Raw genomic sequence first — 13,575 nt, 5'->3', positions numbered from 1 at the left:
GTTTGAATGTTGCTCAGAGACCAGATTCCCCAGCCATGCAACCAACTTGGGTTCTTGCTATTGCCCTCGTGGGGAGACTTGTTCCCATCTGCTGGGCGGAAGGGATGTCTGTCCTTGAACCCCAGACACTGGCCAGACAGCCTCCCATCATTCTGGCCCGTGGTCAGCCCAACCACAGTACCTCCGGAGCCCTTCTCAGGCCAGCCCCACCAGCTGACCAAGCAATTCTCTGGGAACACTTTGGGTGGGAAAAGTCACTTTATTAAATGGCCTCTGTTACAAGCCCCCCATTTCTGGACCTGCCAGATTGGCTTTGGGTAGAGGTTTCTGGTTGTCTTTCCTTCCACTTTCTCTCTCTTTGTCCATGGCTTCCTGAGATTCAGTGTCCTCAGTGGCATCTGGGGAAGAGCTGGTGGCCTTGGGGTGCTGGTCCAACTCAGGGCGGGCTGGCGGCTGGCAGAGGGCCAGGGAGTGGCCAGCCCCACAGCCCACGAGGAGTCCCCGTGACGACCGCAGAGCCTCCACGGGCTTCGGGGCCCAGACATTGGCTTCGGAGCCATCCCCGCACATGCCATGCTCGTTCCAGCCCCAAGAGTAACACGTCCCTCCTGTGCAAGAGAAAGAAGACTGTTCTAGAAGAGGATTTGAGAACAGCGCTGCAACACTCACCCTGGGAGCCCGGGAGGCCATAAACCCCGTTTACGGGTGAAGACACCGAAGCTCAACCATGCTTGGTGGCGAGCTCACTACCCCTGCTGCCACCCTGCCCCCCACAGCCTTTTCAGGGTCTCCCTCTCCCGCCAGCCCCCCTGACCTTCCTCCTCAGCCCCTCCCTCACTCTAACCTCCTCTGCCAGCAGCCCCCACCCACCATCGTCCAAGGCCCGCCAACTCTGCCTCAAAACACTTCAAATCCCTCCCGGTCTCTCCATCTCCGCCATCCCCTGATCCCAACACCAGTCTCCTACTCAGTGAGCCACGCCGACAGCCAACGGGCCAACGGGCTGCTCACCACCCACCCCAACCTTCAAGGATCGAGGAACATCTCGGTCACCTCTGACAACCCAGGTCTGTCGCATGGCTTCCCTGCTCCAAAGCCTTCAGTGCTTCCCACATCCTCATAAAGGCCTTTCCGCAGCCCGAGAGGCCCTGAGTGAGCTCTGGCTCCTGACTGCCTTGCTGGCCTCCCCTTACCCAACTCCTCTCCACCCCACTGCATTCCAGAACCCCTGCCTTCTTTCGCTTCCTTACATACGCCTTGCAGGGCCTTCTCTTCTCTCCAGGCCCTCTCTGTACTGGGCCTCCCAATCCAACTCAGGGCCTCTTATCACCCTTGGACTTTTCTCTCACGGGAATGTCGTGGTGGGCGTACTGTTCCCTCTCACTAGACTATCTGCTCTACAGGGGTGGGAAGGACTGTGTATGTTCCGTTCACTGCTGTATCCCTAGCCCGGTACACAGCTGGTGCTCAATAAAGGCTCACTAATGGGGGAAAGATCGAATGGACTCAGTCACAGAGCCAGGGAGTCTCCAGGCCAGCATTTGAGCGCAGATTTCTCTGACAGCCTGTGATGCCCACGCCCCATCACAGCACCCTCTTTCTTTTAGACCCTTTCCTGGGGCCAAATTCACTCATGTTTTTCTGCAGTCATTGAAAAATTTTCCTGTCCAGTTTGTTAAACGAATGCTAATCTTCATGACAAAAAATGGAAAATATGGATGGGTGCAAAGAAAAAGCAGACTTTGAGTCTTGCCATTAGTATGAATATTTTAGATAATCTCTTTAGAGATCTTTAATTGGTGAAATTTGTAAATACTTGTGTATGTTTTGTCCTGCTTTTGTCCCTTACTATTGTAACACAAATATTTATCCACAGAACTGTAAATTATTCAAAAAGTAAGTTAAAAATAACTTGTTTGAAATTTGGAAGTAGCTCAACCCGCAGAAAGGTACAAAAAATAATTTAACAGACAAGACACATTACCCCAGCCAGATCTAGAACATTAGTCATCATTTTACTGTATCTGCTTCAACCCTTCCCTTAAAAAGAAAAAAAAAAAAAAAAAAAGATCAATCATAAAAATACAGACTAAGCCCTGCCTCCCATTCTTGCCCTCCAGCCACTTCTTCTCCCGGGAAAGAGCCACTGTTTTGAAGCTGGTGTTCATTACTGCCAGGCTGGTTTTATACTTTCTACCTATGTGTCCTTAAATACTGTGTAATGTTTTTAGTTTGTTTTAAAGATTTACATAAATAGCATCACTGAAATATCTTTTTTTATACTTGTTCTTTACACTCAGCTTTGCTTTTGGAAATTTATCTGAGCTGATAGTTACAGGTCTAGTTCGTTTATTTTAACGGCGCGTAGTATCCTGGGATGGAGAAGTCCCAGATTTTACTTATCCGCCTCCCTCCCGATGGACAGCTCTCTCGTGGTAATAACTGCCGCTATTTTATTATGCAATATATGATTACGCAATATATGATGTATAGGAATATTACACAATGATAGTAATATTGCTGCTATTGTGAGCAGCACTACCATGAACACTCTTGAGCACGTCTCCTTGTACAAAGCGGTGCTTGTGAAGGGTGGGTCCCTACAAGTGTGAGGCTGTGGAGTCTCCTGTTGGGATTTTCGGTATGGCCTAATTACTGTCCTCCCCTCCAGCCCCAACAGCTGACCCGTACGATGAATGAATCTGCGTTTCCCTGACTGCTAGTGAGAGGGACCGTACCGAGTCACCTCTTATGAACTGCCTCTGTACATTCTTTGCCTGTTTTCCTCTTTGGTTGTTTGCCTTTTTCTCGCCGATCTGTACGTTTTCTTTGTGTATTCTTTTATTTACACAATTCTTCACTGTGCTCTGCATTTTAAGTGTCTTTTCCCAAAAGTCCATGGTTATGTCTCTTCGCTTTGCTTATGGTATCTTTTGTTAAACACATTTCTTTCAGATGATTGTCTAAATTGTCCATTGCGGAGACTCAACAGTTTCCTTAACCCGTACCTATTATCAGATACATAGGTTGTTTCTAATTTTTCATTATTTGGAATAATATTCCTGAGAACATCGTTGCACGTCAATCTTTGTCTATCTAATTGCTTTCTCAAACTAGATTCTTAGAACGGGAATTCCTCGTCAATGGGCATGGACGTTTTTGAGATTCCTGAGTACTGCTCTGAGTGCTTCCACAGTATTTTCTCAGAAAGGCCACCTGAGTACAACTACAGCAACCTGTGGAAGTCTCCATTTTACTCCAGCATTGCCAGTATTTATTGCTTATTCTACCGTTTAGAAATCTTCTCTCGTTTGAAGACAGAAAAGATATATCACTGTTTTTATTGGTCTTTCACTGCCATCAAAACTGAAAAACAATTCTTATGTTTCTCAAATATTTGTATTTCCTCTTTTGTATACCGTCTGCTTCATATCTTTTTCCTGTTTAGTACAGAAAGAAGGCTTTAAGAGACAGGTGGTCGGGGTTCAAATCCCAGCTCCTTTATTTATTAGCTGAGTCACGCTGGGCAAGTTACTTAGCATTTCTGTGCCTCATGTCCTTCATCTGTTAATTGGGGACAACAGCACTGTCACCATAAAGTTGTTTACAACTATTAAATAAGTATGTATAAAATACTTAGAATGGTGCCCAGCACGTAGTATTATATAAATACTTGTTCTTATTCTCTGTTAAGAGCCTTCTTGTTTTAAAGATTTTTATTTTAGGAATATTAATTCCCAAAATATTAAATTCTTTCTCTGCCATAGCTGGCATAAGTGTTTTTTTTCTCGGTCTGACTTAAAATTTTGTTTTGGGTCTTTTGATAGAAAACATAAGCCTTATGGTTCTTTGTAGTAAAATACATTTATCTTTTATACTTTCTTCTACTGCTTCTAAGAATTGAAAACCCATCCTTATCCGGATCAGGAAATACTCTCTTTTGATTTTTCGATGGTTTTACTTATTTTTAAAAAATCTCTCCATTTCATTCTTTATCCACTGAAAATCTGTTTCACAGACCACTTTTTCACAGGGAGAGGCTGGCTGGCCCGGGATTACCCTTCCTTTTCCTTGTCCCTAGTAGGAAGGCAGTCACCGGCCAAAAGCTTGGGTTTGGGGAAACACAGATGTCCCCCTGTTTGGCCCACGAGCGAGGAAGTGCACGCAGAGAGGACGGGCCCCAGGCTGCGGCTCCGACAGTCACAGGCCCCGTCGGCCAGGTGGGTGCGAGGCCCGGGGCGGGGGGCGGACGCGGCTCGGGACCTGTGGGCCCGGCCCGGCACCTGGCGTGGGCTTGGTGCCCGGCCCTGGTGAGCGGCACCAGCTGACGGTCAGCGGGAGCGGCGGTGGGAGGAAGGCAGCGCTGGGCGGCCGGCAGGACGCGGCACGACGGGCAGCTGGCAGGGCCCTCTCCTCCGCCCAAGGAAGCGTGCTCCGAGGGGCCGGGGAGCCAGAGGCCTCGAGCCAGGCCTCTCATGCCCACTGGGTCGAGAAGCCTGGCAAGGGGCCGGAGATGTCCTCCCCCAATACTTCCCAAGAAGCCTCCTGGAAATTGGGCGTTTTAGGTTCTTTATCTCGTTTAACTCCAGCAGCCCTGTGAGGCCATGCTTCATAGATGATCCTCATTTCATAGATGATGACGCAGAGGCGCCAGGAGGCAGGCGGTGTGGCTCCAGAATCCGTACCAGCTCTGCATATTACATACCAGGGCTTGCCAAATTTATTCTAAAAAGGCAGATAGTAAATATTTGAGGTTTGAGAGCCTCATTTGGTTTCCGTTGCATATTCTTCTTCTCTATCATAACCCTTTCGAAACCATTCCTAGCTCGCGAGGCCAAGCACAACAGGCCGCAGGCCGGCTTTGGCCTGCGGGTCGGACCTTGCTGGCCCCTGGCAGACATGTGTCAACATACGCTGTTTACCGTGGACTGGGCAGTGGGGGTCCCACACTCCCAAACATCTGTGTGACAATGGCACTCCTGTCCCCATCTGCATCGCTGGGTTGCCGGTGGGGAGCACGGCATGAGCTGACATATTCAAAGACCCAGCACTGTGCCTGACACTTGGTGACAGCTCCTGCCCACGTATGAGGCACACCACGGGGAGAGGGGGAAACGGCGAGGAAGGCCAGGCCAGTGTCAAAGCAGATGGGAAGGCCCAGGCTGGAATGACAAGAAGCTGAGGGTTTCTGAACGCTTTAAACACACTTTCTATAGGAAGAAACCAGGCTGCTGAACTTTAAAAATGAAGGACTGGCCCCTGAACGGACGACACCTTGAAGTACTGAGCCCCTCCAGCAGTTTAGAATGGGTTCCCTTTATCCCCCTCCAGCCTCACTTAGGGCCGCCTTTTCAGCGGCACCGTGAGGATGGGAAGACCCTCTGGATTCCGCACGCTGCTGCTGTGCAGGCTATTCTCACGAAGAGGTGAGAAGAAGGGGGGGGGGGGTAGCCTACGGTAGGCCTCTCCCTAGGCTAACCAGAATATGGAACGCCCAGTTTTCAAAACAGGTAGGTTGCAGATGATTCCTGGCCTTACGGAGGGCTCTCTGCAGCACGCCTGGCGCTCACCAGGTCCTTGGGGAAGTAAAACCCACCTGATTGATCCAGATCTGCGATACTGGCCCCGAGGCACATGGCTGGGCCTTGGGTGGAAAGACCACAGTTCCTAGGGGACTCCCTAGCCTCATGGGGCTCAATGGAGTTGGCCTGATCCATCTATGCTGTGACAAGTGATGGGCTGGTGGCCCACCACACTTGCGTCAGCCTAGGAGCCCTGCAGGCAGCGGAACCTAGGGACTGGCAGGGTCCTGGCACAGGCTGGACACAATACTCAAATCTGTTCAGGCCTTGTGGCACCTGCCTGAGCTTCTTGGCAACCTGGGTCCTTACAGGGCCTTATGGTGCCGGGATTATAGCCCAGTGCTAGGGAGGAGGCCGCATTTCTGCTGAGGGCCATGCTGAAGAGGGGCAAACACCTGAGCATGTGACAAAGCACGTGTGGTAAAGCTTCATTTGGAACCACACAGTGAAGACTACATTTCCCAACCTCTCTTGCAGCTGGGTATGGCCAATGGGATGGAAGCCAGAATGTTCTGTAATAGCTTACAGCACCCTGCCTTCAAAGACGGATGGCATGCACCCTTTGCCACTGGGAATCTGTGTGGTGGCTGGAGCCCTAGCTGCCATCTCAAGCCACAAGGATGATGGCTGCCCCCTCAGGATGGTGCTTCCCAATTTCACACAAATGGCACTTAATCCCCACAGCAACCTTGACGGTGTTACAAACTCCGTTTTACAGATGCAGTAACTAGGCTCAACGGGGTGAAATAACTTGTTCACAGTCACACAGCCACTCTGAGCAGGACTCGAATCCATGACTCCCGAGTCTCAGGCTCATTCCCTACTGCCAAACCACATGAAATGGCATAAAATCACCAAATGCTTAGTGTATGCCGGGCCCCGTGATGAATACTGAATTCACTGAATCCCCCCAACAAGCCTGTGAGGTACAATCTAACGTCATCCCCACTTTCCAGAGGGATGGCATGAACCACTCAAGGTAACAGAGCTGGTTGAGTTCAGACCCAACTGGAGTCCAACCTGGGCAGTGTGACCCCGGGCCTCTCCTGTTAATATACGGTCCTCTCTAGCCTGGGCCTCAGGAGGTCGGGAAGGCCCTGCCCCTCCTGCCTCTGGTAGGCGGAGGACGGAGGGAGGAATGCGGGCAAAGAAGTCCGGTAACTAACAGTTCACCTCGTCTCCAAAGACCTCACAAATTTACATTTGCACTTGTCTCACCAGGCTGTGAGCCCGATGGGGTGGGGTGCTGAGAACAGGGCACACGGGACAGGCGAGGGGACGTAGCACATGTGGACCTGTGCCCTGCCCACGGCCTTTCTGAGCCGCTCTTCTGTCTGGAGAGCAGCCGGGAGGGGCACACACATACACATGATGCTGAAACCGGGTGCCATCAACCCGGGTCCTGTGCCTGGCTGCTGGCCTGTACAGAGCCGCCCCGGCCACAGGCGTCACGAGCAGGGAGCTGCAAGTCTCTCTCCCCGTCACTCCCAGGACAGGGGCAGCTCCTACGGAGAGCGGCCCCGAGGACAGTGGCCCCTCCGGGCCGCTGGGGCAAGAGGCCAATGACGCCCTCAGGCAAGAGCTGAGGCAGTGGGAAGGCCACTGCACAATCAGAAAGTGGGGCTGTTCGCCCAGTCACTCTGGAGGTGTTCTGGGCTTGTGGCCCACGTGGCCTCAGGGACGGCTGGGAGAGGAGGCAGGCTGGCCTACGGGCCCTCCGCACCGGGAAGGCCCTGGGGGTGAAGGCTGAGGGCGACGAGGAGCGCTGCGTGTCCACTCGGAAGAAAGGAGGAGGGCGGGGGACGAAGGGATTCAGGAGGGTCACGTTCAGACACAGCCAGAACCCCGCCGCTTCCTGCCAGCCCCGTCCCCTCGCGCTGGAACTCTGGGAGGGCTTCGTACGGGCCTCTGCGTGCCTTTCTCGCCGCTCCGTTGTCTGTCCTCCACACAGAGCCCCAGTGATCCTGTTAAAACCTAAGTCAGCCACGGCACTGCTCTGCTCAGAATCCTCCAGTGGCTTCTCCGTTTACTCACATAAACAGCAGCTCCTCTGACCTGAGGCCCATGTGTTCTATGTGGCCATAGCTGCACTGACTTCCTGTTCCTCAAACAGTACTCGCCTCAGGGCCTTTGCACTTGCTGCTCCTGCTGTCTGGAATGCTCTCGCCCCTGATAACTACAGGTTCCCTCCCTCACGTTCAAATGTCACCTTATCTGACAGCTCTGTGTGAAATGGCTATCTACACCCCCTCCACCTCTGTCTTCTCATCTGCTTTATTTTCCTTTATAAATATATTTTTACTGATAATTATCTCTCCCTCTCTCCTGACTAGAACACAGCTCTTTGAAAGCAGGGATTGTTTTGTATGCTGTTGTGCCCCAGTGCCTAAACCTTGCTCAGCATATATTAGTACTTAATACCTGTTGTGGGAATAAACCAATGAACGAGTGAACGAATGAATGAATGGCTAAGTAAGAGAATGGAGCTGCCTTGTTCTCTCCTGGAGGGCCAAGAGCGAGCCTGTGGATGTAGTGGGGAGATGCCACGGGCAGAGCGGTCTCCGCTCCCTAACAGGGAGAAGGCTGGAATGGCTGGGAGCCTGCCTGGAAGAGCAGCAGGTGGCCTGCCGCTGGAGGCTCCAAGCCCCCAGCTGGTGCGGGCCCTCCCACAGTGGGCAGAGTCTGGGAAGAGAGCTTGTGTGGTGGTGTGGGTAGGCGTGGACGTGTATGAGAGACGGAGGAATGTGGAGGCCGAAGAGCAGAGTCGGGGCATCCCCACTCAGGCCCCAGGCCTCCACGCAGGCTCCCTCAGACCAGAGAGACCAATAGCCTTGGTTCAGATGATAAAGACAAATGTGCTGAATTCCTGGGTTTGCCCCCACAGGTCTCATTTTGAGGCTGCCAGGCTGGGGCTGCTTGAGAACCTCTTTTAAAACCCCATATCTCAGAAAGTTGTCCAGTTCTTTGTCGATTGTCGATTTCTGTCCCATTACATAAGAGGAAACTGAGGCCCAGAGTGGGGCAGTACTGGCCTGAGGTCCGCACCTCCACACCTCCCCGCTGCTATCCGCAGCCCCTCTGCACCGCTGCCGGCACCGCATGGGATGGTCAGGGCGGCCCGGTGAAGATCAACACTGCATGGAAAAGAAAATTGAGTCTGGGCGAGGTGTGGAAACAGCTAAGCCGGGAGAGGCAGAGGCCAGCCTTCCCGCCAGCCCCCCCACCCGCCCGGGGAATAGGAGGTGCTGTGGCTGCTGTGGCTACATTTCCCCAGTCACCTGCGCGGAGAGCGTGCTGTGGCACGCGGCACGTTGGCTCCACTGGGTGACTATTCTTAGATCTGGGGAGCTAGAAATGATGGATTTAGAACTTACGAGGTGGAAACGTGTTGGCCTGTTTTATAAACAACTGAAATCCTCCCCACAGACTGTCTTTCTGAATTCTGTGCTCCCTGTGGAACTGCTGGCTTTCTGGGCTTGCCGGCTGCACCGGGATTGGGAACAGAAAAGGCAATGTGCCCTGTTGAGGCCCTAATAGGACCACGTATGGTGCCAGAGCTTTTGCATGACCCAGCCCATTTCACAGGGCAGCCCTGGGAAGATGGCATTGTGATCACGCTCTGTGGAGGAAGAAACAGGCTAGGAGAGATGCTGACATGAGCAGGCCTGGCGTGCGGCCTGGTCCTGCCAGCTGGGGTCTGCCCCTGGTGGGTGGAGTGTTAAGGGCACAGGCTGGCACCTCTGGAGTTCGGTTCCTTCAAGTGTGGCAAGCAGCTCTCCTATCCTCTGAGATTTCTTCCCTGGAGGTGACGTATATCCCCTGTACAACCTGGTGGCCTGTCCTCACAGCCAACCAGGGACCCTGCTCTCAGGAGGTCCCAGGTTGCCATCATCTCTCTTGGTCATTCCCAGACCTGGCCAAGGGCTCTAGGGACCATGCGCCCTGCCAGATGAACACCCTGTCCCGGAGGCTGATTCTATCAGTTAAGCCTGGGGTCACGTTAGCTACACTGGAGTCCAAGTCTGCTGACTCTTGCTGAGCTCATAGCCCACGTATACTCCTAAACTGTGCATGAGAATCTGTGCCGTCTCCCCTGGCCTGGCCTGTGTGCGGCTGTTCTGGACCTGGCCAGAACTTTCAGGTTGTCTCCATTAATTATCATCTTATTAAATGAACACAGCAATCCTGGGGGGCACCAGCACAGATGCAGCTCCGGGACCAGGGGCAGCGGGACTCCTGCCATTTCTGGAACCTGGTCACCGACCGAGCGTCTTGACGCTGTTCTCTCCGTGCCTGTCTGGGAACCACCCGTGTGCAGGAGAGGAGGCTGGGAGTTAGAGCAGCAGTGAGGGTGCGGGTGAGAAGGTCTGTTCTGGAACCCAGAGTCGGGGCCAGAAGAATCCACATGCAGACCAGAACATAGGGCTCTAGGGAGAAGCCACTGGATATAACAGGCCTGAGAAGGAAATCGCCCTTGCTTTCCCATCACTCACTCGATGCCTGCCGAGCATCCGCTCTGCGTGTGGGGCCGCAGCCCACTCAGCTTGGTGCATGGGGCACACGGCGAGTGGCCCTCAGGCAGCACACGTGCTAGGTCGGGGCACCTGGGAGAGCGGTGGCCAGTTCTTCAGAAGGATCAAAGCCTTTTGGGAATAGAGTCTCTATTTTTTTCAGATAGTAAATTTTTTTTTAAAGATTTTATTTATTTATTCATGAGAGAGAGAGAGAGGCAGAGACACAGGCAGAGGGAGAAGCAGGCTCCATGCAGGGAGCCCGACGTGGGACTCGATCCGGGGTCTCCAGGATCACACCCTGGGCCGAAGGTGCTAAGCTACCTAGGCTGCCCCCAAATAGTAAATTTTTATTGAACTTCAAGACAGTCAAGAAAAGAAAAAAAAAAAAAAAAAGAAAGGAAATATAATAGGAAAAAAACCTAAGGGATTAGTCCTTTTAATTTACATTAATGTATTATTTTCCTTTTAAGAAAACTTGATTTTTTTAGAGCAGTTTCACGTTCACAGAAAAATGGAGCATAGAGTACAGAAAGTTCCCTGTCCCCACACATGCACAGCTTCCCCACGACCAACATCCCGCACCTGAGCGGCACATTTGTTACAGGTGAGGACCCCAGCTTGACACATCATTGCGGCCTAAAGCCCACAGTTTACATTAGAGGCCCCTCTTGGCAATGTTGTACCTTCTTCTCTGGCTTTTGACAAATACCCGATGACATGCATCCACCGTTACAGCATCAGACGAATAGTTCACTGTCCTAAGTGCTCCGCGCCCCATCTATTTATTTATGGTTTTATCCGGCAGTGAACGCACGAGCAGAGGAACAGTTACAGAGTGCCCGAAGGCTCACGCGCGCTCTAGCGGGAGGAGTAGAGCGGGGATAAGACGCAGGCCGCGTCCTCCAGGGCTGCACGTTCTGCAGGGGGAGCAACAAGCAAGCAGACGCACAAGCCGACGGGATGCAGCTGGTGATAAGAGCTATAAAGAAACAGAGTGGAATGACAGGATGAGAAGGACGGGGTGGGGAAGTCCTCTCCAGTAGGGTGGCCTCTGAGCTGTGACCTGAAAGGTGAAAGGTGCCGGCCACAGGCACATCCCGCCCCATCAGGGGCACCTGGAGGACGTGCTCTCCGGGCGGAGGCAACGACAAGCACCAAGTCCCCAAGTGGGCACAGGGAGGAGGCTGCTGCGCCTGGGTGGGGTCCCTGGGGGGGGTCCAGGAGTGGGTGTGAGGCCGGCAGGAGGCAAGGGAGGTCTGCGGAGGAGCTGGGGGTTGATTCGGAGAATGCTGAGAAGCCACTGGAAGGTTTAAGCCGGGACTGAAAGATCTGACTTAACCTGAAAAGGCCGCGGCGAAAGGCAGACCAGGGAGGCATTCAGGAGGCTCCCGCGTGCAGAAGGGCGGGCTGGGGGCTGCGGGCCGTGGTTCCCACAGATTCCCTCCACCCTCATAGCACGGCGTCCGGGACCTGCCGATGGTCTGACCCAGGGAGTGGAAGGGGGGTTCACTACAGCGGCACTAACATTTATGAGGCTGAAGGGCCTGGGGGGAGGCTGGGCTGGGCGAGAAAACCCGAGAGTTCTGTTCTGGACATGAACAAACGAATGAATGAATGAATGAATGAATGAATGAATGAACACCCGTCCCAAAGACCCTTCTGGTGAGCCCGGGGGACTGTGAACTGAGTGAGAAGAGGGCAAGTGCGGGAAGGACACCGCAGGAGCTCCCAGGTGAGCCGCGGGCAGCTCAGGAGGCATCGGCGTGCTTCGGACTCCAAGGCGCCTGATTCGGTGCCTTCCTCACGCTGAGGTCCAGCTTGTTTTTTGCATTTTCTTGAGCGGAAGTGCATGACGGGGACGCGCGCGTACTACACAGGCTGATAAATACAAACGTCGTCTGTGAATGTCCCTACTTTATAAAAAACCATAAAATGCTTGAAAGCAAAACTGCCCTTTTGGGTAATTATAACCCACCAGCCCAAGTTCTCCCCGTGGTCCGGAGGGAAGCAGCACCCTCCCTTCAGCCTGGTGAGTGGCGGCCAGGGCTGCGGGGCCGGGGACACCTCCCCTGGGGCGGGTGTCAGCCGGAGGAGCGAGCCGAGAGATGCCGCAGCCCTGCCGCCAGACTCTCCCCAACAAACGTGTTCCCAGGGAATGTGAGGCCGCCCAGGCTGAGGGCCTGTGAGGGAGGCGGCTCGGAGAGGCCCTCTGGCCCTGGGCCCGAGAAGACCACACACTGCAGCTGGGGAGGCCTGGGGAGGCCTGCCGGGCTCCCTGCCTACGTGACTGTTCCCTCGCTGGGACTACTCTGCCTCCCGTGGGCTCGGTCCCAAGGAACAGCTTCCCCTGTTGCCCCAGGGGGCTAGAAGCTCTAGGGTGGAGGACAGCCATGTGTCCCCAGAGTGCGAATCTTCCAGTGGCATCTCAGCTCAGAAGGAAATCCAAAGTTTGGACCTTGGTCTATACGGCTCCGTACCAGCTGGGCCCCAGCTACCTCTCTGATGCCTACTGCTGCCATGCCTGTCCCATTCGTTCCTCCTGAGAGCCACGGTGGCCTCCTTGCTGTTCCCAACTGGCCAGTCGGGCTTCCAGCTTCAGCCTTCACACCAGCTGCTCCCTCTGCCTGGGACACTCCTCTCCAGGAATCCACATGGAGGCCTACCCCCCTGCATTCGGGGCTCAGTTTAAATGCCATGTTCTCAGAGAACTTTCCCTGACCACTCAACCCCGTCCTGCTGTCCCCTGACACTGCTTTATTTTCCTTCCTAGCACACACTGCCCCATCACGTATTTACTTGTCTCTCCACTAGAACGGAAAACTTCTTGAGAGCAAAAATTTCATTTTGTTCAAATGCTGCTTCCCCAGCCCTGAGACTAGTTATGGGTATATGAAAGGTGCTCAATAAATATTTGTTTTAGGAATGAATAGGTGTCACTTGCCCCAGGAGGAGCTCATTCCCTTGAGAGGGAAACCCAGTCAAAGAGCTGGTTAGGCCACCCCAGGGGGCACCAGAATGCTGAGGGGTGTCTGCAGGGGGCAGTCAGGGCAGCCTGTGTCCAAGGCACGTGTGGTCTGTAGAGTGCCTGCAGCCTCAGTTATGCGGAAGAGACACGTTACAGCTAGTGACTGGTCAGACGCAGCCTTTGGCTCTCTCAGCCTGGCCAAGCCTGTCCTTGCTCTTTGAACAAGCACCCAGCCAGTCCCCTGCAGGCAGACGCTCCCCTGCCCTAAGCAGGAAGAGTCCGCTGGACAGCATGCATCTCAGGTTCTCATTCCATGGGCCAGGGAATTTGGAAACAACTGTTGTTCCTCAGTAGCTATGGAGCCAGACGGGCTTGGAGTTGACCTTGCCTGTTACCGGCTGTGTATTTCTGAGCTTTGGTTTCTTCATCTGTAAATAAGGACAATCACCCTTCCTTTACCCCCGAATGATGTGTGGCGTGCTCAGCACAGAGTCCACACTGTGCTGCACGCATG

The 13,575-nt window shown here is 53.4% G+C and overlaps 1 protein-coding gene across 1 annotated transcript in view; it reads right to left on the bottom strand.

Annotated features, from left to right (window-relative positions):
* Window positions 1–239: 239 nt before the first annotated feature.
* The window catches only part of SERGEF (secretion regulating guanine nucleotide exchange factor), a 218,118-nt gene continuing 204,782 nt past the window's right edge, over window positions 240–13,575 (bottom strand). Inside the window, 2 exon segments of the mRNA XM_041730627.1 lie at window positions 240–355; window positions 358–608. Coding sequence (XP_041586561.1) covers window positions 263–355; window positions 358–608 — 344 coding nt within the window. The 3' untranslated portion in view covers window positions 240–262.

Source organism: Vulpes lagopus, chromosome 15, assembly GCF_018345385.1.
Source record: "Vulpes lagopus strain Blue_001 chromosome 15, ASM1834538v1, whole genome shotgun sequence".
In the NCBI taxonomy this organism is placed as follows: Eukaryota; Metazoa; Chordata; class Mammalia; order Carnivora; family Canidae; genus Vulpes; species Vulpes lagopus.
This window is presented reverse-complemented; position numbering and strand designations above follow the sequence as displayed.